Source organism: Lissotriton helveticus, chromosome 7 (assembly GCF_964261635.1).
Source record: "Lissotriton helveticus chromosome 7, aLisHel1.1, whole genome shotgun sequence".
NCBI classification, from domain to species: domain Eukaryota; kingdom Metazoa; phylum Chordata; class Amphibia; order Caudata; family Salamandridae; genus Lissotriton; species Lissotriton helveticus.
The window spans coordinates 143513062-143539320 of NC_136068.1; the positions used below are offsets into that span (position 1 = coordinate 143513062).

Sequence of the window (26259 nt, forward strand, 5' to 3'; positions counted from 1 at the left end):
AGCAAAGTGGAAAAGGTTTGTGATATATTGTCATAATAACACAATTGATCCGCTAGATGCATCTATACAAGATATCATTTGTTATCTTTTCCATCTACAGTGAGTTGGCTTAGCTTACACCTCTTTTCGATTACATCTTGCAGCAGTAGCTGCATAGCTGCAAAACAGACATTTGTCCTATTCAAAATTCCAGTAATTAAAGCTTTAATGGAAGGTCTTAAAAGAATAATACCACAAAGGGTCCACCTGCACCTATCTGGAACAGTAACATTGTTCTCACAAGGCTTATGAGTCCACCTCTTGAACCATTACACAATTGTCCATTACAGGTTCTCTCATGGAAGGTTGCATTTCTAATTGCTATCACTTCCCTGAGACGTGTTGGTGAGTTACAGGCATTGACCTTAGGAGAACGCTTCTTTCAACTTCATGAAGATAGAGTGGTTCTTCTTACAAAACCTAAATTCCTTATAAAAGTAGTTTCTGCTTTTCATATTAACCAATCAGTTGTTACATGTATTTTTCCCTCAACCTAAATCAGTAGCAGAAAGAGCTCTACACACACTTAATGTAAAAAGAGCATTATTATACTATATTGATAGGACAAAACATTTTCATAAAATAACTTTTTGTTGCATTTGCTCCACCTCATAAAGGAAATCCTATTTCTATATCTGATATTTCTAGGTGGATTGTCAAATGTATTCAAACATGCTGTGTTAAAGCTAAACAAACTTTAACTATACCTCCTAGAGCACACTCTCCTCGCAAAATAGGAGCTTCTATGGCCTTTTACGGTATCATTCCCATAGCTGACATATGTAAGGCAGCTACATGGTCTACACCACACACATTTACCAAACATTATTGTGTGGAGGTTTTAGCACGTCAACAAGCTAATGTAGGGCAAGCAGTGTAAACATACTTTTTCAAACAACTGCAAAACCCACTGGTTAGCCACTGCTTTGGGAGAATACTGCTATACAATCTATGCAAAGCATGCGTATCTACAGCACACATGCCTCGAACAAAATATGTTACTTAACCCTGTAAGCATCTGTTCTTGACATGTAGAGCTGTAGATTCACATGCGCCCTCCCTCCTCCCCATACACCTATGGTTGTTGCAGTACTTATTATTTACAGTACATACTCATGGAAATCTCTGTACTACACTAACTTAGCCAATTCTCACCCTCTTGCGGGAAAACAATCTAACAATGGAGTCCATGCCCATGTGCATTATTACCTAAAGGAGGAGTCATCTTACCTCATGACTGGAAAAGACTTCTTCGAAGAAAAACAACTTGCAAACATCCGGACCCAACACTAGATGGCAGTAGTATGCAAATCATGTGAATCTGCTACTCTACATGCCAAGAACAGATGCTTACAGGGTAAGTAACACAATCCTTATAGTATTTAATCCATGTTGCTCAACATGACCAAACCCTACACTAAATGGGAGTACCTTGGGATTACACTTAGTGAGCGGATGGATTAGGCAGCCCATATCACCAAATGTAGACTCAAATTGGAGCAACATACTGAAGGGGGTCTGTTAAATGTATTCCTGGGGACATTATTTGAACCAACCACCCCGGTAATTCAGATCTACACACATCATGCTTTGGGTACTGCCTTCTATAGGTGGAGCTCTGGGGACACAAGGCCGTTAATGCCTTATTCTTGGCAGAGAATCGTTTCTTGAGGCAGCTGATCAATCTTCCAGCTGCACACCATTAGTACCATTAAGACTAGACACTGGGGTTAGCTGTATTTCAGAGGGGATTGCTGTTAGTCGCATACTCTATTGGAGAAGAGTCTGGGTAACCACTGGAGCTGATCTCCTATACACAAGGTTTAGAAGAGATACTTGGATTACTGTGGGCGGGCAATCTCGCATGGATTAGATATGTTAGAGAAAATCTAAGAAGTGAAAGATAGGCTCAGGGATTACCCGGGGGAACATGTACCCAAACTTCTAAAGCTGTACTCAAATTGAGTTATGAGAATTTTAAACTGGACTCCCTCCTAGCTAGTTCAATATTGGGTGCACTGACATGCAGATTCTTGCAATTAAAGTACTTTTGCATTTCTGAAGATTTTTTAGACAAAATCGAACCCAACTTGGCCAGAAACCTTCATGTGCAATTTAGATACGGGACCATACAACTAAGCACAAACACTCTTAAATGGGCTAGTACAGGCTCCAATGAGGAGCTGGCCTGCCCTTCTTGTGGATTGGCCGGTGAAACGGAGGTTGATGCCCTCTTTCTCTGCCCAAAGTATAATAGGACCAGGGCCAAATGAATAATTCACATGTGTAGAAACTTAGGGACTGTACAGCACATGGAGGCTTACAGAATCCTTAAACCAGATATTAGGAGAAGCATAGTGTTTGCCGTTGCCAAGTATTTATTTGCAATGTGATGTATTAAGCTCAAATAAGTTCACCCAGATGCTGATAGATAAACCTTTAAACCATCAATTGCTGTGTACGGTACTATGGTGTATTTTTATTTTTTATTGTCTTTACTGGATTTTTAGTTAACAACGAACATTTAGATACTATGGTGTAGCTTGAGTCCCGGATATTGTTATATGACTGCGAGAAATTAGATGGCATTTTCAGTGCCTCAAAGTTTTTTCCTAGAGCAATGGTCTAACGACAATAATAGTGTCCAGTGTTTTTACATATTTTCAGAGTAAGTCATTGGATGGGCTGAGAGTGGTACTCTCATTCTGAATGTTTTTCCCAGCCTCGTAGCAACTGTTTTTAATCAGACTCTTGCATGTTTTATCATGTATTTTGTATAATGTTTAGATATTTATTTGTCTATCTTTTATGGCGTAATGCCGAAATTAAGAGTATTGATTGATTGAATAATTTTCTGGCTACATAGGCTGCTGCCAAGTAATAAAGTTTCAGGGTTTTTGAATTAAGTAATGACTTCATGTTTAATGGTATTGGTTATTATAGGGACGCTTTCCTGTTAAACGTCTTAAATTTCCTGGTGTTCTTTTTTTACCCATCATGCTGTTTGTCTTGTTTTCAGTGCAATCCGATAATGATAGATGCTGTCAGGGTATCAGCCGCTCACAGGGCTCGCTATTATTGGGGAAACCTGCCTGGAATGGACAAGTAAGTTACCTCTATTATATTACATTACAGTTATACATGTTCGTATGTTCACCTTGCAATTAATGATTATATATCACAGGTTAAGTTTTACAAAACACTACATTTTCAAATTGTTTAATGTAGTTAACAGACAGTACAACAACATTATGAGAAGATGTGTGTATTCACACTTTGGATGTCTTTAAACAATTTGATAATCAAACAAGAACTATACATCAAGCCAAGCACCGCTCTCTTTCACTGTAAAAACTGAATTCTGTCTGGCATTTCACTGATGCCCACCAAAGTGGCATTACCAAGGATCAGTTCACACCCTTAAATCCCCACCTTGGCTGATAAAAATGAGAGCCTGCATAGCATAGGCCTACCTTGGTAATGTGTTCAGTCAGATGTTTTCAGGTGAAGCTGTGAAACCACTTAAAACGTATGTCTCCACTGTGATGAAATGGGGTGTATTATATGGAGTGGTTTTGCGACCTCACCATCTAATAGACTTACCAACCCCTTTAGAACCCGTAGGTTTTATTTGTCAAACCTTCAGCTCAACCCGGGGTAGCTGAAGGTTACACCTTTGTCATTTTCCATATTGAATGTTACAACGGAACAGAAAAGAACAGCCAACACGTGTTTCGCCCTGTTCGGCAAGTAAAGCCAGGGCTTTCTCAAGGCTAGTTGGGATCATCCAATTATACAGTCTGTCAGCATAACTTTCTTGCATTTTCACATGTTTGATCGAGTTATTATCGACATACATCCAAATTTGAAATTCGGTCAAGGAAGGATCGCATTTCGTAATTACGGGTAAATCCGCTGCGCTTTTTTCCTTCTTTTTTTTTTTTGTTTCACTAAAAATAACGGAAAAATGACAAATGAGTGAAATGGATACGATGAAGTGTAAAACATAAATAAAAAGAACTATCCACACTCCAACGAATCTGTGCTGTGCTGTTTTCAAAATAATGAAACTGAAGATTAAACCATTGATGGGGAGAATATATATATTTGAAACGGAGGAACACTTGCTCAAAAACCCTTTCAACAAAATGTTTTCTTCTGAGGCTGGACAGGTCCAGAGCCTTGAGCATAACCCCTCCAAAATTCTAGGGATTCATATCCAGACCCAGGATCTCTGGACCACGTTTTCTTTCTACAAACAATTAGAAATATGTTCACTAAAACATTGATCTAGTTGTAATGTAGTTACTTTAGACAACCAACTCCACTAGGGAGCCTGTCGGGAGGACCTTGAGGAAAGAGTTTCCTCAGGGGTAAAAGCAATCCTCCGTCAGTTCAAGGCACTTTTGTCTGTTGCAGTGGTCCTAATGCATTGGGTTGAAGGATGCTGAAGATGCTCAAGGATGCTGTGAATACAGTGCGGTCAACGGGGTCTTCCTGCGGCTACTCCTCTGTCCATGAATCGGGGAGAGGCAGTCCTGGTCACAAGGTTGGCGTCCCTCAAAGTCCTCTCGGTGCTGGTAGAAGTCCAGTCGCCACTGAGATAATAGTTGCCTGATATAGCGGTCACAGTCAGATCCTTCCCTGGGTGATAACTTGGCTCCTGAGCAAACAAGCTGCACACCAAAATCTCTCTTGGGTTCAGCAAACTCGGGTGCGACTTTGAGCATCAGGTCCTGGTCTATGTTGCTGCACAGCGGCAGTTGGTGGCGACTTGAAGATTTTGGGTTACCAACTTTCCCCAGCATGCTCAACTGCTGTGGCCCTGTACTGTGAACAGGAGATCTGAAAGAGACACGTTAGTGATAGATTCCTTACCTTAGAATATCCCCAGGCGTCAGACTGGATCCGGAAAGTTTTGCTTAACAGTACCCCTGCGCGTCAGTAGGTGGAGTCCTACGGCTCCGCGTCTGTCACTGGCGTCGTCAGCGCCGAGATGATGTCACGGAGACTACTTAGGTGCCACCCATGCGCGCTGATGTCCGTTCTTTCTTTTTCCGCGCCAGTAAGTGCAGATCCGGATTGAGCACGTACCTTGGTCGTTTTTTGACCACTATTTTGAGACTTTGTCTCCCCTCTTTTTTCTCCTGGTGCACGTAGGGATGCCCGGCTTTAAGTCTTGTGGGACCTGTCGCCGTAATATGTCGGTGGTGGATCCCCACAAGGTTTGCTTCTACTGCCTGGAGACCGATCAGGACTCCCGGGACTGCCGTGACTGTCGTGCTATGGACCCCAAGGCCTTAAGGGAGCGGCGCCGGAAGTTGCTGGAGGTCCGGCATTCGCTCGGGACCGTTCGCGGAACCAGCACCGTCGCTACTCGGACTCCAAGTCTTCACCTTCGGATTCCAGTAAGCGCCACCATAAAAATAAGTCAAATAAGCGAGTTCGCTCTCCGACGTCCCCCGTCGCTCCTTGGAGATGGACGTGGGGGATAGGGACCTCGCCCCTGCGGCTCCTCTGGAGCCTGGGAGTCCCGTGGCCTACCTGCCATACCCGGGTCCGTCGGCGACTCCCGAACAGATGCATGATTTCCTTGCTGCTTTGGACCGTCTTGACAGGCCTCGGGCTCCCACCGGCGCGCCTTCAGGCCCCACGATCCCGTGTCCAGATCCTGGCACCGCTTGCTCCGACCCCAGCGCCACGAGGTGCGGCGTTGCCGGCTCCAGCACCACCCTCAACTCCACCCAAAGCACCGCACTGTGTGCCGTTTATCCCACCTTTGCCCCGGTTCCCGTACCATTTTGTTCCGGCCTGGGATCCGCTTTGGGAGCCATCGCCAGCCCAGACCCGGCCAGCGCCGTTCTTGGTGCCGTTCCCATCGCCGTTCGTCCCCTCTCCGGCTCTATTGCCGCGACCAGCCCCCTCTACGCCAGAGGTGGACGACAGCTGGGAATGGTCAGAGGACCCGCTTGCTTGGCAGTGTGACTCCGAGCTGGATTGGGTGGATAACTTGGCGGTTGCTGGTGACCTTGATGTCTCCGCTGCCCCGGGGTTCGCCTCTCCCCCGCCTACGATGGAGGAGGGTGCCTACTACAGGATGGTGCTCCCTCAGGCTGCTGAGGCCCTCAACCATGACCTCCCTACAGTGGCCCTCAAGACCAACCTCCTCACCAAGGTGTTCCAAACAGCGTCTACTTCGTCGGAGCCACTGCTCCCCTTTAATGACGCCCTTACAGAGGTCCTCTTGGGCACCTGGTCGAGGCCAGCCACGGGGGCCCCGATGGACAAAAACGTCACCAGACGCCGGCGCCCGGTGACCCCGTTTTCTTGACCACTCACCCTACGCCTGAGAGCCTGGTCATTCAGGCCTCGACGTCGCAGAGTGCCTTTCCCACGGCCCCGCTGGATAAAGACTTTAAGAGGCTGGACCAGTTTGGGAAGCGGTTTTTCTCTTCAGCCAGCCTGGGGCTGCGGTCAGTGAACACCACCTGCTTGTTGGGCGGCTACTGCCACGCGGTGTGGAATGCCTTCGCTCAGGTGTTGCCTCAGTGTCCTGAGGAGGTGCAGGCTGCCCTTTCTCAGGTCATTGCTGATGGTAAAGATGCGGCTAAGTTTGCCATTCGGTGTGAGCTGGACACCGCCGACTCATTGGGCAGGGCGATTTCTATGACTGTGGCGTTGCGGCGCCACGCCTGGTTGCTTTCGACTGGGTTCTCGCCCGATGTTCAGAGCTCCCTCATTGACATGCCTTTTGATGGCACCCGCCTGTTTGGCGACAAGGCTGTGCAGATCTAGCCTCAGGGGTGGGTCAGGGAACCAGCGTGCGGGTCCGTCCACCTCCACCCCCGCTGCTTCCGCCTCCAAGCCTTCCTAATCTGAGCTTCAGGGAGCACCCCACGCCGGTGGGTGGCAGGATCCACTACCACCTCCCCCGCTGGCGCGAGATCACTTCGGACAAGTGGGTGCTGCAGATAATCTGTCAAGGTTACTCTCTTCCCTTTCAGTCCTCCCCTCCAGCCATGCCACCTCGGTGCCATCGCATGTCGGGAGATCATTTGGTTCTTCTCGAACAGGAAGTCGTGGCCCTCCTGGTCAAGGGGGCCATCGAGTATGTTCCTGGGCCAGAAGTAGGGAGTGGTTGCTATTCCCACTACTTTCTGGTCTCCAAGAAGGACAAAGGGGGGTCTGCTTCCTATCTTGGACCTCCGGGACGTCCAGAGCTCTGCTCTACTTTTTCTTAATTTGCAAAGAGAATTTTCTTCAGAAAATATTTTCATTGTGGAAGGGATGTCACCCCCTAAGACTACAGAGTTTAAGACTTCTATGGACTGTCACAAACATGTCTTTGACTGTTCCCCATGAGGTCATTGGTGCTCAAGATTTTCGAATGACTCCAAGGCCTGCAATGACTGGACTCAAATGAATCAGAAAGACAATCCGAGACTGCGAGCTGAAGCACTGGAAGGCTCTGCGCATGTCCCTCACTAAGTCAAGAGCACGGATTTGCTCCAGTTGCCACTCCTTCAGTTGTATTCGCGAGGCCGAACTTCCTCAAGGTCAATGTCTTCAGGTAAGTCAAAGTTAAAACAGAAGAAGTCCAAGCGTGACTTAGCCCCTTCTTGTCACTCTCCTGAGATGGCGTGAGAGCATCACCATGCCTCTCGGTCTTGCTCCTGTTTCACCGAGGAGCAGATTCCATCCCTCGTCCCATTGCCCCCTGAGTTCACAGGATTATCAGGGATGCACAGCAAGTCAGAGGCTTTCAAGAGTCTTTGCTGTGCATTCTTGAAACACTTCCAGTTACCACTGGCACACCTTCAGCACCCAAAAATCTGCATGGCATCCCAGTCGGGTTACCACCGGCGGTTTTGGCCTCTGCACTGTCTGGGCCCCGTGAACCAACCTTGGTACTGGCGTGAGCACTGACAACACCAGCGCCGGAGGAGATCTGGCAGCCTATTGTGTTGTCCAACTCCGAGGCAGCTTTGACTAGACCTTGGCACCTTAGCCATGTCCAGATTTTGATATGTTGCAGCCTTTTGTGAACCCATCAGACTCTGTGATGCGATTCTACTGCTGTGCAGCCATGTACACATATTACATGAGCTTTTTAGGCTTGGACTATGATCAGAGCAGCCATGTGGAGATGACAATGGTGGAAATGGGTTCAAATTTGCCCCAAGAGCTTGGCATACAGTCAGCGCCAGCCCCTACTTTCTGCACAACAGTTTTCACAGCCCTGTCAAGGTCAGGGGACAGGCACGACAGATAACGGCCTGGACATTGGGGCCAGCGCTCCTTACAGTTTTCCACCCCTCCTGCAACAACAGTAAACCCCATTAGTGAGCCCTTAGCAGCGCACAGCCACCTGACAAGCGGCAGGATCAGCCACTTCCAATTCTTGCAGGGGTAGCTAAACATCAGATCCAACAAATGAGTCCTGCAAACTGTCCAGTGGGTTACACCCTACCATTCCTTTTGGTTCCACCTCACCTGCCACCTATGGTGGAACGCCTGTCGGAAGACCATTTACCTGTCTTAACTCGTTCGGCGCTTATGACGAGCTCAGCTCGTCATGAGGCACAGTGGAGCTGTGCTCATGACGAGCTGAGCTCGTCATAACTGCCTTGGAACGCCCACGCGGGGATAATTCCCCTCCTGTGCGGAGCGTTCCATTGAGTGGGCAGAGTCATGACGAGCTCAGCTTGTCATGAGCACAGCTCCACTGTACCTCATGACGAGCTGAGCTCGTCATGAGTACCGCGGCGCCGCACTCGGCCCCCCTGCGCCGCGGGGGAATTAGCCCCGCGGCAAAGGGGTTAAGTGTAGAATTGTTTGGCTAAAGGAGATTGGGTATTATTCCTGTAATTTTCAGTGCAGAAGAAAGGCAGAGACTTCCGTACTATTCTAGACCTTCGAACTCTCAATGCCTTCCTGCCCAAAAACAAATTCATGCTGCTCACTTTGGAACAGGTTCTTCCTACTCTGTATTCCGGAGACTGGATGGTGACATTGGACCTCCAGGGCACTTACTTTCACATCCCTGTCCAGCAGTCCCACAGGCACTACCTGCGGTCTAAGGTGGGTCACAAGTATTTTCATTGTGGAAGGGATGTCACCCCCTAAGACTACAGAGTTTAAGACTTCTATGGACTGTCACAAACATGTCTTTGACTGTTCCCCATGAGGACATTGGTGCTCAAGATTTTCGAATGACTCCAAGGGCTGCAATGACTGGACTCAAATGAACCAGAAAGCCAATCCGAGACTGCGAGCTGAAGCACTGGAAGACTCTGCGCATGTCCCTCACTAAGTCAAGAGCACGGATTTGCTCCAGTTGCCACTCCTTCAGTTGTATTCGCGAGGCCGAACTTCCTCAAGGTCAATGTCTTCAGGTAAGTCAAAGTTAAAACATAAGAAGTCCAAGCGTGACTTAGCCCCTTCTTGTCACTCTCCTGAGATGGCGTGAGAGCATCACCATGCCTCTCGGTCTTGCTCCTGTTTCACCGAGGAGCAGATTCCATCCCTCGTCCCATTGCACCCTGAGTTCACAGGATTATCAGGGATGCACAGCAAGTCAGAGGCTTTCAAGAGTCTTTGCTGTGCATTCTTGAAACACTTCCAGTTACCACTCGCACACCTTCAGCACCCAAAAATCTGCATGGCATCCTAGTCGGGTTACCACCGGCGGTTTTGGCCTCTGCACTGTCTGGGCCCCGTGAACCAACCTTGGTACTGGCGTGAGCACTGACAACACCAGCGCCGGAGGAGATCTGGCAGCCTATTGTGTTGTCCAACTCCGAGGCAGCTTTGACTCGACCTTGGCACCTTAGCCATGTCCAGATTTTGATATGCTGCAGCCTTTTTTGAACCCATCAGACTCTGTGATGCGATTCTACTGCTGTGCAGCCATGTACACATATTACATGAGCTTTTTAGGCTTGGACTATATTCAGAGCAGCCATGTGGAGATGACAATGGTGGAAATGGGTTCAAATTTGCCCCAAGAGCTTGGCATACAGTCAGCGCCAGCCCCTACTTTCTGCACAACAGTTTTCACAGCCCTGTCAAGGTCAGGGGACAGGCACGACAGATAACGGCCTGGACATTGGGGCCAGCACTCCTTACAGTTTTCCACCCCTCCTGCAACAACAGTAAACCCCATTAGTGAGCCCTTAGCAGCGCACAGCCACCTGACAAGCGGCAGGATCAGCCACTTCCAATTCTTGCAGGGGTAGCTAAACATCAGATCCAACAAATGAGTCCTGCAAACTGTCCAGTGGGTTACACCCTACCATTCCTTTTGGTTCCACCTCACCTGCCACCTATGGTGGAACGCCTGTCGGAAGACCATTTACCTGTCTTAACTCGTTCGGCACTTATGACGAGCTCAGCTCGTCATGAGGCACAGTGGAGCTGTGCTCATTACGAGCTGAGCTTGTCATAACTGCCTTGGAACGCCCACGCGTGGATAATTCCCCTCCTGTGCGGAGCGTTCCATTGAGTGGGCAGAGTCATGACGAGCTCAGCTTGTCATGAGCACAGCTCCACTGTACCTCATGACGAGCTGAGCTCGTCATGAGTACCGCGGCGCCGCTCTCGGCCCCCCTGCGCCGCGGGGGAATTAGCCCCGCAGCAAAGGGGTTAAGTGTAGAATTGTTTGGCTAAAGGAGATTGGGTATTATTCCTGTAATTTTCAGTGCAGAAGAAAGGCAGAGACTTCCGTACTATTCTAGACCTTCAAACTCTCAATGCCTTCCTGCCCAAAAACAAATTCATGATGCTCACTTTGGAACAGGTTCTTCCTACTCTGTATTCTGGAGACTGGATGGTGACATTGGACCTCCATGGCACTTACTTTCACATCCCTGTCCAGCAGTCCCACAGGCACTACCTGCGGTCTAAGGTGGGTCACAAGTATTTTCATTGTGGAAGGGATGTCACCCCCTAAGACTACAGAGTTTAAGACTTCTATGGACTGTCACAAACATGTCTTTGACTGTCCCCCATGAGGACATTGGTGCTCAAGATTTTCGAGTGACTCCAAGGCCTGCAATGACTGGACTCAAATGAACCAGAAAGCCAATCCGAGACTGCGAGCTGAAGCACTGGAAGGCTCTGCGCATGTCCCTCACTAAGTCAAGAGCACGGATTTGCTCCAGTTGCCACTCCTTCAGTTGTATTCGCGAGGCCGAACTTCCTCAAGGTCAATGTCTTCAGGTAAGTCAAAGTTAAAACATAAGAAGTCCAAGCGTGACTTAGCCCCTTCTTGTCACTCTCCTGAGATGGCGTGAGAGCATCACCATGCCTCTCGGTCTTGCTCCTGTTTCACCGAGGAGCAGATTCCATCCCTCGTCCCATTGCACCCTGAGTTCACAGGATTATCAGGGATGCACAGCAAGTCAGAGGCTTTCAAGAGTCTTTGCTGTGCATTCTTGAAACACTTCCAGTTACCACTGGCACACCTTCAGCACCCAAAAATCTGCATGGCATCCTAGTCGGGTTACCACCGGCGGTTTTGGCCTCTGCACTGTCTGGGCCCCGTGAACCAACCTTGGTACTGGCGTGAGCACTGACAACACCAGCGCCGGAGGAGATCTGGCAGCCTATTGTGTTGTCCAACTCCGAGGCAGCTTTGACTCGACCTTGGCACCTTAGCCATGTCCAGATTTTGATATGCTGCAGCCTTTTTTGAACCCATCAGACTCTGTGATGCGATTCTACTGCTGTGCAGCCATGTACACATATTACATGAGCTTTTTAGGCTTGGACTATGATCAGAGCAGCCATGTGGAGATGACAATGGTGGAAATGGGTTCAAATTTGCCCCAAGAGCTTGGCATACAGTCAGCGCCAGCCCCTACTTTCTGCACAACAGTTTTCACAGCCCTGTCAAGGTCAGGGGACAGGCACGACAGATAACGGCCTGGACATTGGGGCCAGCGCTCCTTACAGTTTTCCACCCCTCCTGCAACAACAGTAAACCCCATTAGTGAGCCCTTAGCAGCGCACAGCCACCTGACAAGCGGCAGGATCAGCCACTTCCAATTCTTGCAGGGGTAGCTAAACATCAGATCCAACAAATGAGTCCTGCAAACTGTCCAGTGGGTTACACCCTACCATTCCTTTTGGTTCCACCTCACCTGCCACCTATGGTGGAACGCCTGTCGGAAGACCATTTACCTGTCTTAACTCGTTCGGCGCTTATGACGAGCTCAGCTCGTCATGAGGCACAGTGGAGCTGTGCTCATGACGAGCTGAGCTTGTCATAACTGCCTTGGAACGCCCACGCGTGGATAATTCCCCTCCTGTGCGGAGCGTTCCATTGAGTGGGCAGAGTCATGACGAGCTCAGCTTGTCATGAGCACAGCTCCACTGTACCTCATGACGAGCTGAGCTCGTCATGAGTACCGCGGCGCCGCACTCGGCCCCCCTGCGCCGCGGGGGAATTAGCCCCGCAGCAAAGGGGTTAAGTGTAGAATTGTTTGGCTAAAGGAGATTGGGTGTTATTCCTGTAATTTTCAGTGCAGAAGAAAGGCAGAGACTTCCGTACTATTCTAGACCTTCGAACTCTCAATGCCTTCCTGCCCAAAAACAAATTCATGATGCTCACTTTGGAACAGGTTCTTCCTACTCTGTATTCTGGAGACTGGATGGTGACATTGGACCTCCAGGGCACTTACTTTCACATCCCTGTCCAGCAGTCCCACAGGCACTACCTGCGGTCTAAGGTAGGTCACAAGTATTTTCATTGTGGAAGGGATGTCACCCCCTAAGACAACAGAGTTTAAGACTTGTATGGACTGTCACAAACATGTCTTTGACTGTCCCCCATGAGGACATTGGTGCTCAAGATTTTCGAATGACTCCAAGGCCTGCAATGACTGGACTCAAATGAACCAGAAAGCCAATCCGAGACTGCGAGCTGAAGCACTGGAAGGCTCTGCGCATGTCCCTCACTAAGTCAAGAGCACGGATTTGCTCCAGTTGCCACTCCTTCAGTTGTATTCGCGAGGCCGAACTTCCTCAAGGTCAATGTCTTCAGGTAAGTCAAAGTTAAAACAGAAGAAGTCCAAGCGTGACTTAGCCCCTTCTTGTCACTCTCCTGAGATGGCGTGAGAGCATCACCATGCCTCTCGGTCTTGCTCCTGTTTCACCGAGGAGCAGATTCCATCCCTCGTCCCATTGCACCCTGAGTTCACAGAATTATCAGGGATGCACAGCAAGTCAGAGGCTTTCAAGAGTCTTTGCTGTGCATTCTTGAAACACTTCCAGTTACCACTGGCACACCTTCAGCACCCAAAAATCTGCATGGCATCCCAGTCGGGTTACCACCGGCGGTTTTGGCCTCTGCACTGTCTGGGCCGCGTGAACCAACCTTGGTACTGGCGTGAGCACTGACAACACCAGCGCCGGAGGAGATCTGGCAGCCTATTGTGTTGTCCAACTCCGAGGCAGCTTTGACTCGACCTTGGCACCTTAGCCATGTCCAGATTTTGATATGCTGCAGCCTTTTTTGAACCCATCAGACTCTGTGATGCGATACTACTGCTGTGCAGCCATGTACACATATTACATGAGCTTTTTAGGCTTGGACTATGATCAGAGCAGCCATGTGGAGATGACAATGGTGGAAATGGGTTCAAATTTGCCCCAAGAGCTTGGCATACAGTCAGCGCCAGCCCCTACTTTCTGCACAACAGTTTTCACAGCCCTGTCAATGTCAGGGGACAGGCAAGACAGATAACGGCCTGGACATTGGGGCCAGCGCTCCTTACAGTTTTCCACCCCTCCTGCAACAACAGTAAACCCCATTAGTGAGCCCTTAGCAGCGCACAGCCACCTGACAAGCGGCAGGATCAGCCACTTCCAATTCTTGCAGGGGTAGCTAAACATCAGGTTCGAGGCATGTGGGCTGCTAAATTCATATCTTAGCATTAGATCGCCGCCTAGTGTTGGGCTCGGATGATTGCACATTGTTGTCCTGGAAGAGTCTTCGAAGTATCCTGAGATAGGTGGCTCCTCCCCTGGACTACAGTGCGCATGGGCATCGGCTCCATCCCCAGATTGTTTTTTTCCGCCATTGGGTTCGGATGTGGTCTCGACGTCTTACTGTCGGAACCAAGTAAAACTATCTTTTACCGGCCAAAAGGCCTCGATTTTCTTGCGTCGGTATTGTCTGCGCTCGGTCTCGAGTCTTCCGTCTCTTGAAGCCGGAATAAGCGGAGTTTTCTTCGCTTTCTAAACTTTGAGGCCTTCTCATCGCGACACGACAGCAAGCCTTTACGGACATGGAGCGGAGCCCGTTCAAGTACTGCCCGCTCTGTGGGTCTAAGTACCCACACATCGATCTACACCCTGTGTGTAACAAGTGCCTTTCACCGGACCACGACGACGGCAAGTGCAAGGCCTGTGCACAGTTCCGCTCCAAGAAAACTCTCAAGCTTCGGCGCGCGGTGCGCTTGGAAGCTAGGCAAGCGGCCCCAGATCCGGAGAACATCTTCGGCGACCCGGAGGAAGAGGTCCAGGGTCACCTTCTACAAATCTCCCCATCACAGACGGAGGTCGAGGCGGATCCGGGAGACGACGACGGAGTCGCGGGTCAGGTCCTCGAATACGTCGAAGAGGTAGGAGACGACGATGAGATTTATGGGGCCGCGGCGGACAGCTCTGCGGACGAGCTCTGCCCCGAAAGTTTCGAGGACGACCGGGACACGGGATCGCCTGTCGGCCTTACCCTGGACCCGTGGCCGCAAGCCACAGCCCCGCCTTCGGGCCCGGCTACGGACTCACTTGCTGGGCACAATGTTTCGAAACCGAAACTGAAACCGTCGGGGTCGTCAACACCTAAAATGGCCGACCCGAAATCGAAACTGAAACCAAAGGACTCGAGTGTCCCTAAGATGGCTGCCGTGCCTGTGAAGAAGTCGGTGCCCGTCACCCCGTCGGCTCCGTCGACCTCCGGTCCGCAGAAGCCGAGGAAGTCTGTCGATTCCGATGCTCCGAAATCGAAGCCGACGCCCGAGGAAGGGGCCCCCAAGAAAGATGGTCGGCACGGATCAGCGGCTCCGGCGCCGTCCAAGCCCGCCAAGGTCGGCTCCAAAGAGGCTACGCCCAAGAAGTCGGCGCCCCGGCCTCAAGATTCGGAGGAGCCGAAGAAGGTTTCCGCGCCCAAACCGCACAAGGCCCGCGAGGACGTCGGATCCGAGGGACCGCTCAAAGCATCCTTGTCGGCGACGAAACCCACTGGCAGTGTACCGTCCCCCATTGCGGAGTCACTGCAGAGAATCAGGGAGAAAGCCTTTGCTCCATCGGCTCCGATGCCATCACCGCAGCCGCAAAAGGACGCTCCGGCTAAGCCTTCTGGGAAACTCCTTTTTCTCTTGCCACCTAAGGAGGCGCCGAAAGCGTTTTCGACGAAATCGGCTCCGAAACAGGGTTCCTCGCTGCCTGACCCTCTTCCACGTCGTGTACTCGAATCGGAAGACGATTCAGAGCACTTCATCGATGCTGCCACCGGCAAGCTGACCCTCTATAAACGGAAGATCACTTCGGAGCCGGTGGACCCCTACGTCATCCCGTTGAAGAAGAAGAGGGTGCCCCTTGACGCCTTAGGCCTCACGGAACCGATACAGCCTCCTCCTAGACGGAGCCCTACTCCCTCCCCAGAACACTCTGTGGGTGAGGAAGTTGATGAGGATGAACAGTACAATTTCCCCATCGATGAACCTGATGTACAACCAGATTCATACGACGACACTGGTGACCAGGACACCCAAGGTGCGGGACAAGACCCACAGACCTTTAATGCACGTGCATCCCCGACTGAGGACTCAGCAGGATTTCATGCACTAATTGAACGGGCGGCGGCCAATCATGATGTGGACATGCATGCCGACCCGGTTGAGGAAGACTTCCTTTTTGACACCTTTGCCATCTCCGAAAGGACAGTAAAGACACTTCCTATGCTGAAAGGTGTTCTCAAACATGCTGGGGACATTTTTAAGGAGCCTACGAGGGCTAGAGTGGTCAACCCTCGCATTGAAAAGAAGTACAGGCCTGCTCCTGCGGACCCCGTCTACATCCGGGGACAATTGCCACTGGACTCTCTTGTGGTTGCCAATGCCAGGAAACGTGCCAACTCCCAGACAACGGGTGAAGCTCCTCCCCCGGATAAGGAGTCCAAAGTGCTTGAGGCAGGAGGCAAAAGAGTGGCTGCACAAGCGGCAAACTTTTGGCGCATCGCAAATACACAAGCGCTCCTGGCGCGTTATGATAGGGCGCACTACGACACCCTAGAACAGATTATACAACACCTGCCCCCACAGTTCCAAGAAGGCACCAAGATGCTTATTGAGGAAGGAAAGCTAATATCAAACGCAGCTATCAAGTGTGCACTTGACGCTGCGGACACAGCTGCTAGGGCTATCAACACTAGCGTTATGCTGAGAAGACAAGCCTGGCTCCGCATCTCAGGGTTCAAGCAGGACATTCAGACAACAATTCTGAATCAGCCAGTCAATCCTGATAGTCTGTTTGGTCCGGAGGTTGACACCACCCTAGAGAAGATAAAGAAGGACACGGAAACTGCTAAGTCTATGGGGGCCCTGCAGTCCCAACAGTTTCGTGGCAGCAATTTTCGTCGCTCAGGTGCACGTGGAGTCACCAGAGGACAGATGGGTCAACAATCCCAGTTCTCCAAAGGTGGGGCGCAATCCTCGTTCACTAAGCAGAACAAGGGAGGTTATAGGAATAACAGCAACAGAGGTCGCGGCAGAGGAAACAACAGCTCCCGCACCTCGACTCCAAGCAAACAGTGACTTTCTGTCACTGCCCCCCGACCACCTAACACCTGTCGGGGGGAGACTGCAGCAGTTCCTGCCCGTCTGGAGAAACATCACCACAGACAGGTGGGTGCGTCAACTGATCCAAAATGGTTATTGTCTAGAGCTGAAATCCACTCCACCCAACATCCCACCGAGGCAAAGGCCTATGTCCGCAGAGCATTTGCTCTTATTGCAGCAGGAAGTAGTGGCGATGCTGCAAAAAGGCGCAATCGAGCTCGTGCCGGTGGGGGAGGAAGGCACAGGGGTATACTCCCTGTACTTCCTTATTCCAAAGAAGGACGGTTCTCTCAGGCCCATTCTCGATCTACGTCCCCTCAACCTGTACATACTGTCAGAGCATTTCCATATGCTTACACTGCAGCAGATTCTTCCCTTGCTAAACCAGGGAGACTTCTTAGCGACCTTAGATCTCAAGGACGCTTATTTCCACATTCCACTACACCCGTCACACAGGAAATACCTAAGATTCACTATTCAAGGCAGGCACTACCAGTTCAAGGTCCTACCCTTCGGAGTCACTACGGCCCCGAGGGTGTTCACCAAGTGTCTAGCGACAGTGGCGGCGCACCTCAGGAGGCAGAATATCCATGTCTACCCCTACCTAGACGACTGGCTCGTACAAGCCAAGTCAGAGCAACAGTGCGCCGCAGACATGTCAACTACAATTCACCTTCTTCACGATCTGGGTTTCTCCCTAAATTACCCAAAATCGCATCTTCAGCCGGCACATGTCCGGCAGTTCCTGGGTGCTACGATCAACACCCTAACAGCCATGGCTCAGCCAAACCAAGTCAGAATCGACAGCATTCAGTCACTGATCCAACGATTCCGACCGAGACACTCCCTGCCAGCGAGAGTGTTCATGCAGTTGATCGGCATGATGGCCTCCTGCATCTTCATAGTCCCTCACGCACGGTTGCATATGCGCCCACTTCAGGAGTGCTTAGCGAATCAGTGGACACAGGCTCGTGGGCAATTGACAGACCTAGTGTTGGTTACCAGTCGGGCATACGACTCTCTGCATTGGTGGACTCCACACAACCTTTGCAAGGGCCGACTGTTCCACGAGCCCGTGCCGCAGATTGTCCTGACGACGGACGCATCCCTCCAGGGATGGGGAGCACATGTGCTCACTTACACGGTGCAGGGACTATGGACGACGCAGCAACAGAAGATGCACATCAACTATCTGGAACTGATGGCAATCTTCATGGCGCTCAAGTCCTTCATTGTACATCTGAGCAACAAGGTCGTGCTAGTCCGGACGGACAACATGACCGCGATGTACTACATTCAGAAACAGGGGGGCACCCACTCGCCACAGCTGTCTCATCTAGCTCAGAGCATGTGGAAGTGGGCCATTCAGAGGAACATTTTCCTCATGGCAGAACACCTCCCGGGCAAGGACAATCAGATGGCGGATCTGCTCAGCAGATACAGCCATCAGATGCACGAGTGGGAGATACACCCTTCTGTTCTCCACCCGTACTTCCAGCAGTGGGGTCATCCGGAGATAGACCTGTTCGCAACAAAGGAGAACGCAAAATGCCGACTCTTTGCCGCCAGGTTCCCTCACCCACAGTCGCAGGGGAATGCGATATGGATGAACTGGTCAGGCAAATTTGCATACGCTTTTCCGCCAGCCCCTCTAATACCGCTGGTCGCAAGAAAGCTAAGGCAGCACTCCATGACTCTCGTCCTGGTTGCTCCAACGTGGGCACGTCAAGCTTGGTACACCACGTTCCTCGAACTTTCAGTGGTGCCGCATCAAAGACTGCGCCTCACACCCAGTCTTTTGACGCAGAACCATGGAGACATTCAGCATCCAGATCCGCGACAGCTCAACCTGGCGATCTGGCTCCTGAAGTCCTAGAGTTTGGATACCTTAACCTGCCTCCAGAATGCATGAGTATCATCAAGGAGGCGAGGAAACCTACTACTAGAGCATGCTATGCTGCTAAGTGGAAGCGTTTTGTCATCTATTGTACGTCCAATGACATCAACCCGCTAGATGCATCTATTCCCAACATCATCTGCTATCTGTTACATCTCTACAAGTGCAATCTGGCGTACACTTCCATTAGGATACATCTCTCAGCCATAGCGGCTTATCTTCAGAACAGGCAGCACCTCTCTGTCTTCAGAGTGCCCGCCATTAAAGCCTTCCTTGAAGGTCTGAAGAGAGTCATTCCCCCAAGAACTCCACCAGCTCCGGTGTGGAACCTCAACGTCGTTCTCACCAGACTGATGGGGCCACCATTTGAGCCACTCCACTCGTGTGAGCTCCAATTCCTTACGTGGAAAGTGGCCTTTCTGATAGCTATTACGTCTCTGAGGCGTGTCAGTGAGTTGCAAGCGCTCACCATACAAGAGCCGTTCATTCAAATTCACCCAAATAGGGTAGTGCTACGCACTAACCCTAAATTCCTCCCTAAGGTGGTGTCACAGTTTCATCTTAACCAAACTATCGACTTACCAGCATTCTTTCAAAACCCGCAAACGGTGGCGGAAAGAATGCTCCATACCTTAGATGTACGGAGGGCGTTGATGTACTACATAGACAGAACACAACCCTTTAGAAAAACAAAACAACTCTTTGTTGCCTTCGCACCACAACACAAAGGCAACCCGATTTCCAAAGCAGGCATAGCCAGATGGATTGTTAAGTGCATCCAGATATGTTATCAAAAAGCCAAGCGCACTTTAACAGTACCCCCCAGAGCACACTCCACACGCAAACTGGGGGCATCCATGGCTTTCCTAGGGAACATTCCTTTAGAGGATATTTGCAGAGCAGCCACGTGGGTCACACCACATACCTTCACGAAACACTACTGTGTTGATGTGCATTCCAAACAGCAAGCAGCTGTAGGACAGGCTGTTCTCAAGACACTTTTTCAGGTTTCTGCAGCTGGCACGGGCAACCGCCGCTGATGGAGGGAATGCTATGTATTCTATGCTAAGATATGAATTTAGCAGCCCACATGCCTCGAACTGAATATGCTACTTACCAGTATGCATCTGTTCTTGGCATGTAGGGCTGCTAACATTCATATCGCCCGCCCTCCTCCCCGGTGCCTGTCGCAGCTGCAGATATACTATTGTATTTATTTCATTAGCATGGACATCCTTTCCACTTTCACTCCATCTCCTGCCACAATGGCGAAAAACAATCTGGGGATGGAGCCGATGCCCATGCGCACTGTAGTCCAGGGGAGGAGCCACCTATCTCAGGATACTTCGAAGACTCTTCCAGGACAACAATGTGCAATCATCCGAGCCCAACACTAGGCGGCGATCTAATGCTAAGATATGAATGTTAGCAGCCCTACATGCCAAGAACAGATGCATACTGGTAAGTAGCATATTCAATCCAACAAATGAGTCCTGCAAACTGTCCAGTGGGTTACACCCTACCATTCCTTTTGGTTCCACCTCACCTGCCACCTATGGTGGATCGCCTGTCGGAAGACCATTTACCTGTCTTAACTCGTTCGGCGCTTATGACGAGCTCAGCTCGTCATGAGGCACAGTGGAGCTGTGCTCATGACGAGCTGAGCTTGTCATAACTGCCTTGGAACGCCCACGCGTGGATAATTCCCCTCCTGTGCGGAGCGTTCCATTGAGTGGGCAGAGTCATGACGAGCTCAGCTTGTCATGAGCACAGCTCCACTGTACCTCATGACGAGCTGAGCTCGTCATGAGTACCGTGGCGCCGCACTCGGCCCCCCTGCGCTTCGGGGGAATTAGCCCCGCGGCAAAGGGGTTAAGTGTAGAATTGTTTGGCTAACGGAGATTGGGTATTATTCCTGTAATTTTCAGTGCAGAAGAAAGGCAGAGACTTCCGTACTATTCTAGACCTTCGAACTCTCAATGCCTTCCTGCCCAAAAACAAATTCATGATGCTCACTTTGGAACAGGTTCTTCCTACTCTGTATTCTGGAGACTGGATGGTGACATTGGACCTCCAGGGCACTTACTTTCACATCCCTGTCCAGCAGTCCCACAGGCACTACCTGCGGTCTAAGGTGGGTCACAAGTATTTTCATTTTGCAACACTCACTTTTTACCTCTCCTGTGCCCCTTGTGTGTTTATAAGGGTGATGGCAGTGTTTGCTACCCATCTGAGGTGGTTCCCACTGTTGGTAACAGATCACCTCCAGACGATGGCGAACCTTTTGAAATTGTTGGGGTTCTCGATCAACCAGCTGAAGTCACATCTGACCTCTTCGCAGAGGCTCCTTTTTATCTAAGCCAAGCTGGATATGGAGCGTTTTCGAGCTTTTCCTCCGCTCCAGTGAGCTGAGGATATTTGGGCTAAGAACCTGATGTTTCAACCTCTGTCCTGGGTCTTAATGAGGATGACGCCAAGGCTTCTGGATCTGTTAGCTTCCTGCATCCTCCTCGCCGATCATTCCAGATGGCACAAGCAAGTGTTGCAGTGGTACCTAAAGTCTCATTGATTTCAGCACTAATGGACCTTGTCAGATTCCATCCAGGTGTCAGAGGGGACTGCAAAAGCCTGAGCAATGTGCACCTCCAAGCATGGAAATTAAGCGGCTGCAATTGAGTTATTTTGATCTCCCTTCCATGGTCATTGGCGCACTTCCATTAAAGTCTGTATATGAAGTGTTCTGGGACAAGTTAGTGGTGTAGTGTGATACCCAGAAGTTACACCCCCTGCAATCAAAACTGTTGGATTTGTTGTGTGCTTTGTTATTGACTCTTCAAGATCTTGCTCTCGCCCCAGGTAAAGGTTACCTGTCATCTGTTCCGGCCTGTTTACATTTGCCGGACCAGACATCCTTTTCAAATCACCAGTTGTGATGCATTATAGAAAAGGTTTGCTACATATGTTTTCACCGACATTCTTTATAATGCCACAGTGGGGCTTGAATTTAGTCCTAATCTTTCTTATTTGTACCCCTTTCAAAGTAATACACAGTTGTTCATTGCGTCTACTAACATTAAACCAATCTTCCTGGTGGTGGCATCATCTGCACGCGGGGTTACTGAACTTTAGGCACTTTCAGTTCAGTATTCATACACCATCTTTTTCCCATTCAAACTGGTGCTTAGGACTCGAGCGACGTTCCTGCCGAAGTCGGTGACGCCTTTTCATGTTGGAAAAGTCATTGCTCTTCCAACCTTCTTTCCTCCGCCTGACCCTTCAAAAGAGGAAGAGAGACTCCTTTGCTTGGACCCCAAGAGAAATTCAGCTTTTACATCAATTGTATAAAAGAAATTGATTGGACGATAAGCTCTTTGTGGAGTCCTTAGGGGCAAAGAAGGGCAGAGCACTGCAGAACTGGCCATCTCTTGATGGATAGTCCTCTGCATTAAGCTCTGCTACACACTGGCTAAGAAGCACTCTCCAGAAGGCCTATGCGCCATATTTCACCAGTGCCATATCTGCTAACACTGTATTTTCACTGGATATCGGTCAGGCAGCTACATAGACATCAGTGCACACATGTACTAAGCGCTACTGCTACGAAAGGCAGGTCTGTAGAGATGGACATTTTGCCCATTTGGCCCGCCAAGACTTTCTAGACTGAGGCATTCCACATGCCCACCACCTTGGGAGCTACTTCTTTGGTATCTATTCACAAGGTGAGGAATCTGCAGTTATATAGAGCATCCACCAGAAAGAGCTTACTGAAGGTAAGCAACTTGTTCTTCAAGTAGATATACATGAGTGGCATGCATGTAAGGTGTAGGTTCCAGTGGTCACATTTAGATTGTCTGGTCTCATGGATCTTCTCAGAGTGACATTCTCAATGTGTTTGTTCAGGGGTCTTTTGAAAGGTTGTATCTAAATGCTCCTTTGAATGGACCTGACGTGTTTGTTAGCATTGGCAGTCTCAGAGAAAATATCAAAATGGAAATACTCCAGGTTCTAGCACTTCAAGCGGTATTTATGAAAAGCACCAACTAGAGAACTCTTTAAAATGGGCATACACACGTGGCACTTCTGAAAGGACATTTTATGGAAGGCACCTTTGGATGGAATGCATTAGGATGCATTGACTTAGGTTTGGGCTGGTTTACGGGACTGTATAAAGACATACTTGGGGACAAGGTGGTACATCATAATGGACAAGCTCAGAAGGCACTACTGCATGAGTTTATTTGGTACTCCCCCAGAATGAATATAGTGGGAAGGGTGCATAGTTAAGGAGGTAGTTCTGACTGGGTGTGTGTGAGGGAGGGAGTGACGGAGCAGTCCAGACTAGACACCATGCAGATGCTTCTAGATGACCATATTAGGTGTCACTTTTTTGTGAACATGCATGATCAATGGGCTCTCCAAACAAGCATTTTACGATACACCTTCTCACTGGGACACTTGATGCAAATACTCAAAAGACATTTCTAAGTGGGGCTTCCAGATGGAAATATTGAGGCACACGAATAATGGGTGTACCTAGATCCCACCTCTATCTAGCATACACGATTACGGGGCATTTCTGCATTGATACGCTCTGGGACATTGAAGAGTAATGTGCTGCCCACTCTTCTCAATGGTAATTTTGAGCCGATATTTCTATAGGTGCACATTCAGGCAGCTGCTCTGGATGGCAGTGTGCAGGGTTCTCTTGAATGAGCATTTTCGAGGGTCACTTTTGAATTGGAATGTTTGAGGTGACACTTTTAACTTGGTATGTGCTACAGAGGCTTCTGTGTATTTATCTGTTTGGGGGAGTGGGCTAAACCACACCCCTATTAGAAATTCAGTGGCAACATTTGAATAGTCTATTTAAAAGGAACACTGGAATATTCAGAAGTAAATTCTAATAGCCAGTGTACACAGCACCCCTTTCAGTAGACATGTATGGAGTACCCACCCATGACAGACTCTAGGGGAAATGTCCTGATATGCATCACCATGTACTTCAGATAACTATGCGTTTTATAGACTGAAACAGTGAATTGTAGTTGCAATATGTAGACATGTTTCGGTGTGCATGTTCAGATGGTATGCTCTGAGGGAGATTGTTTGTGGCACAGGCCCTGATTGGAATATTCCTTGGTATAGCTCATCATGTTTAGGGTACAGGTCTTCGTAACCATTTGTTTTATGAAGTGCTGTGCAAGTGTGATGTATCTAATTAGCTACACGTTAAAAGGTAGGTTAACCAGGCATGGCATACAGGGCACACACTGAACTTACTTGAGATGGGGAGAGGGCAAGGATGTTATGTTTGTTCTCCGGTGGAAAATTAGCAATGACGTTGTCAGTTGGGTATAGCTAGTGGGCATGTCCCAGTAGCATCTTCATGTGTGCATAAGCCTGCTAGTATGAGCATATACTGATAAGCATGTTGGGCTAGGAATATCCCAATGGCATGTTCAGGTGGGCTTTTCCGTTTGGCCTGTTTAGGTGGGCATATCCTTGGGGCATGTCCAGATTAGCTTATTTCATTGGCATATTCAGATGGTCTTAGCTCATTGGTATGTTCAGGTAAGAATATTTCAATATCATTATCAGATGCCTCTCTCTCCAGGGGCATGTTCAAGTTGGCATATTCTGATAGACTTGTAAAAATAGACATGCACCATGTGGCATTTACATAGGAATATCCAACAGTATGTTAGAAGTGCAGCATCCCAATGACCTATTCGTCTTTTCTTTGAACTTATTAAACCTGCTGTGTCCATAAAACAGAAAGTATTCCTGTCTTCTTAACCTATGTGAACCAATATGTATTTGTTCATCTGTAGGTAAGTTGTCAGTACTCCTCCTAAAAGCTGTTTTTTCCTTTAGGGGCCATTATTTATTAGAATGTATTGTACAAATTGTGTGCAGAGAAAATAAAATCATGTTCGAGGCATATGGCCTGTAGGTCATATGATATGCATAGATCGATATCTAGTGTTGGCTCCGGATGTTTGCACTTTGTTTTTTCCCGAAGAAGTCTTACCAGGCACGAGGTAGGTGACTCCTCCTTTCGGTGATTGTACGCATGGGCATTGACTCCATTGTTAGATAGTTTTTTTCCACCATCAGATTCGGGTGTTACTCGCTGCGCTCCAGTTCGACACCGTTCCTTCGGTTTCCCTTGGTGCACAAGACACTCAACCTCAATGGTATTGTTTCCGATCTCGTATAGTATTCTATGCGTGTTGGATTTTCTGGTTAAAACTCTCTTTTGATTGGGAAAGTTCGTGGTGGGCCGTCGGGCCTACCTTCATCGGTTCGACTAGCGGTCGATGGAACGAACTCCCTTTAAACTCTGCCCTCGGTGCCACGCAAAATACCCGCGCACCGACTCACACAGAGTGTGAAACTTATGCTTGTCGCCTGAGCACAGAGAACAGAACTGCGATGCGTGCAAAGCATTCCACTGCAAGAAGACACTTCGCGACAGTCGGGCTCGACATCGCGACATGCAAAGTAAACTCACAGCCTCCATTCCGGACGTCTTCAGACCTCAATCAGATGAAGAAGCCAAAGACGCTATCGGGGCTGAAGAAGAGCAGGAACCGATCTCCGTTTCCGAGTACGACTCCAACCAGGATGATGACATCCCACAGGGACAACGTACTGTGAGTACAGAAACTACCTCGCCCATACATCCACCTCAACCCAAAAAGAAGGCTCAGGACAAGCTCGCGCACTTAGGCCCCGGTCAGCCCCAAGATCCCGCTTCTGACACCCAGCCTTTGGGCTCGGTGCCGGAGCCTACCAAAAAGCCTTCCGGCTCCGAAAAGCCCCAATCCTAAAGGCGAACTGAGCGAAACCTTCGTGATCGAAATCTAAGTCCGGCTCCGACCCTCAACCATCGGCACAGAAACACACTTCGGATCCGAAAACACCAGCCCTATAACCATCGGCACTGAAACCTTCGGCGCCAAAACAATTGAAGGCACCAAAGTCACCAAAAAAACACTGTTTCGACGATCCGCGTGAAAAACCGGACCAGAAACAGAAAGTGTTTTGTACATTCATCCAAAAACTGGGCATGTCGCCACCACAGTGACACTAAAGAGAAGGACTGATGCTGAAGAGGAATATCACATTTGTGTGCCTACTTCACCTCAGCATTCACCACATACACCTGACAACCAGGATGAGGTGGATGATAATGGGATTGACCGTGGTCAGCCAATACCTGCAGATCCAATGGACCACTACCACTTTAACTCGCCCACAGGCAATAATCCTGACCTGTTGTGAGAAGGTGGCTCTATATATACTGGACTAGAAGGAAGTACAGTGTGTATAGAGTCCACCAACCCCAGAGGTATAACAGAGGTTAAAGTCAGAACTGACCTTACTCTTCAAAGTGGTAGCTTGGACGAGCAGTAAGGCAGTACCAGAGGACAGTGTAAAGCATTTGATGTACACACTCAGTCAGCAAAAGGTTTC

The 26259-nt window shown here is 49.3% G+C and overlaps 1 protein-coding gene across 12 annotated transcripts in view; it reads left to right on the plus strand.

The window, feature by feature from the left end:
• DNMT3B (DNA methyltransferase 3 beta) overlaps window positions 1-26259 on the plus strand; it is a 791643-nt gene that overhangs the window by 716714 nt on the left and 48670 nt on the right. For all 12 annotated transcript variants that reach the window (XM_078651794.1, XM_078651798.1, XM_078651793.1 and 9 more), the window contains one exon: window positions 3059-3144. In XM_078651794.1, coding sequence (XP_078507920.1) covers window positions 3059-3144 — 86 coding nt within the window. The remainder of the gene's footprint in view (window positions 1-3058; window positions 3145-26259) is intronic.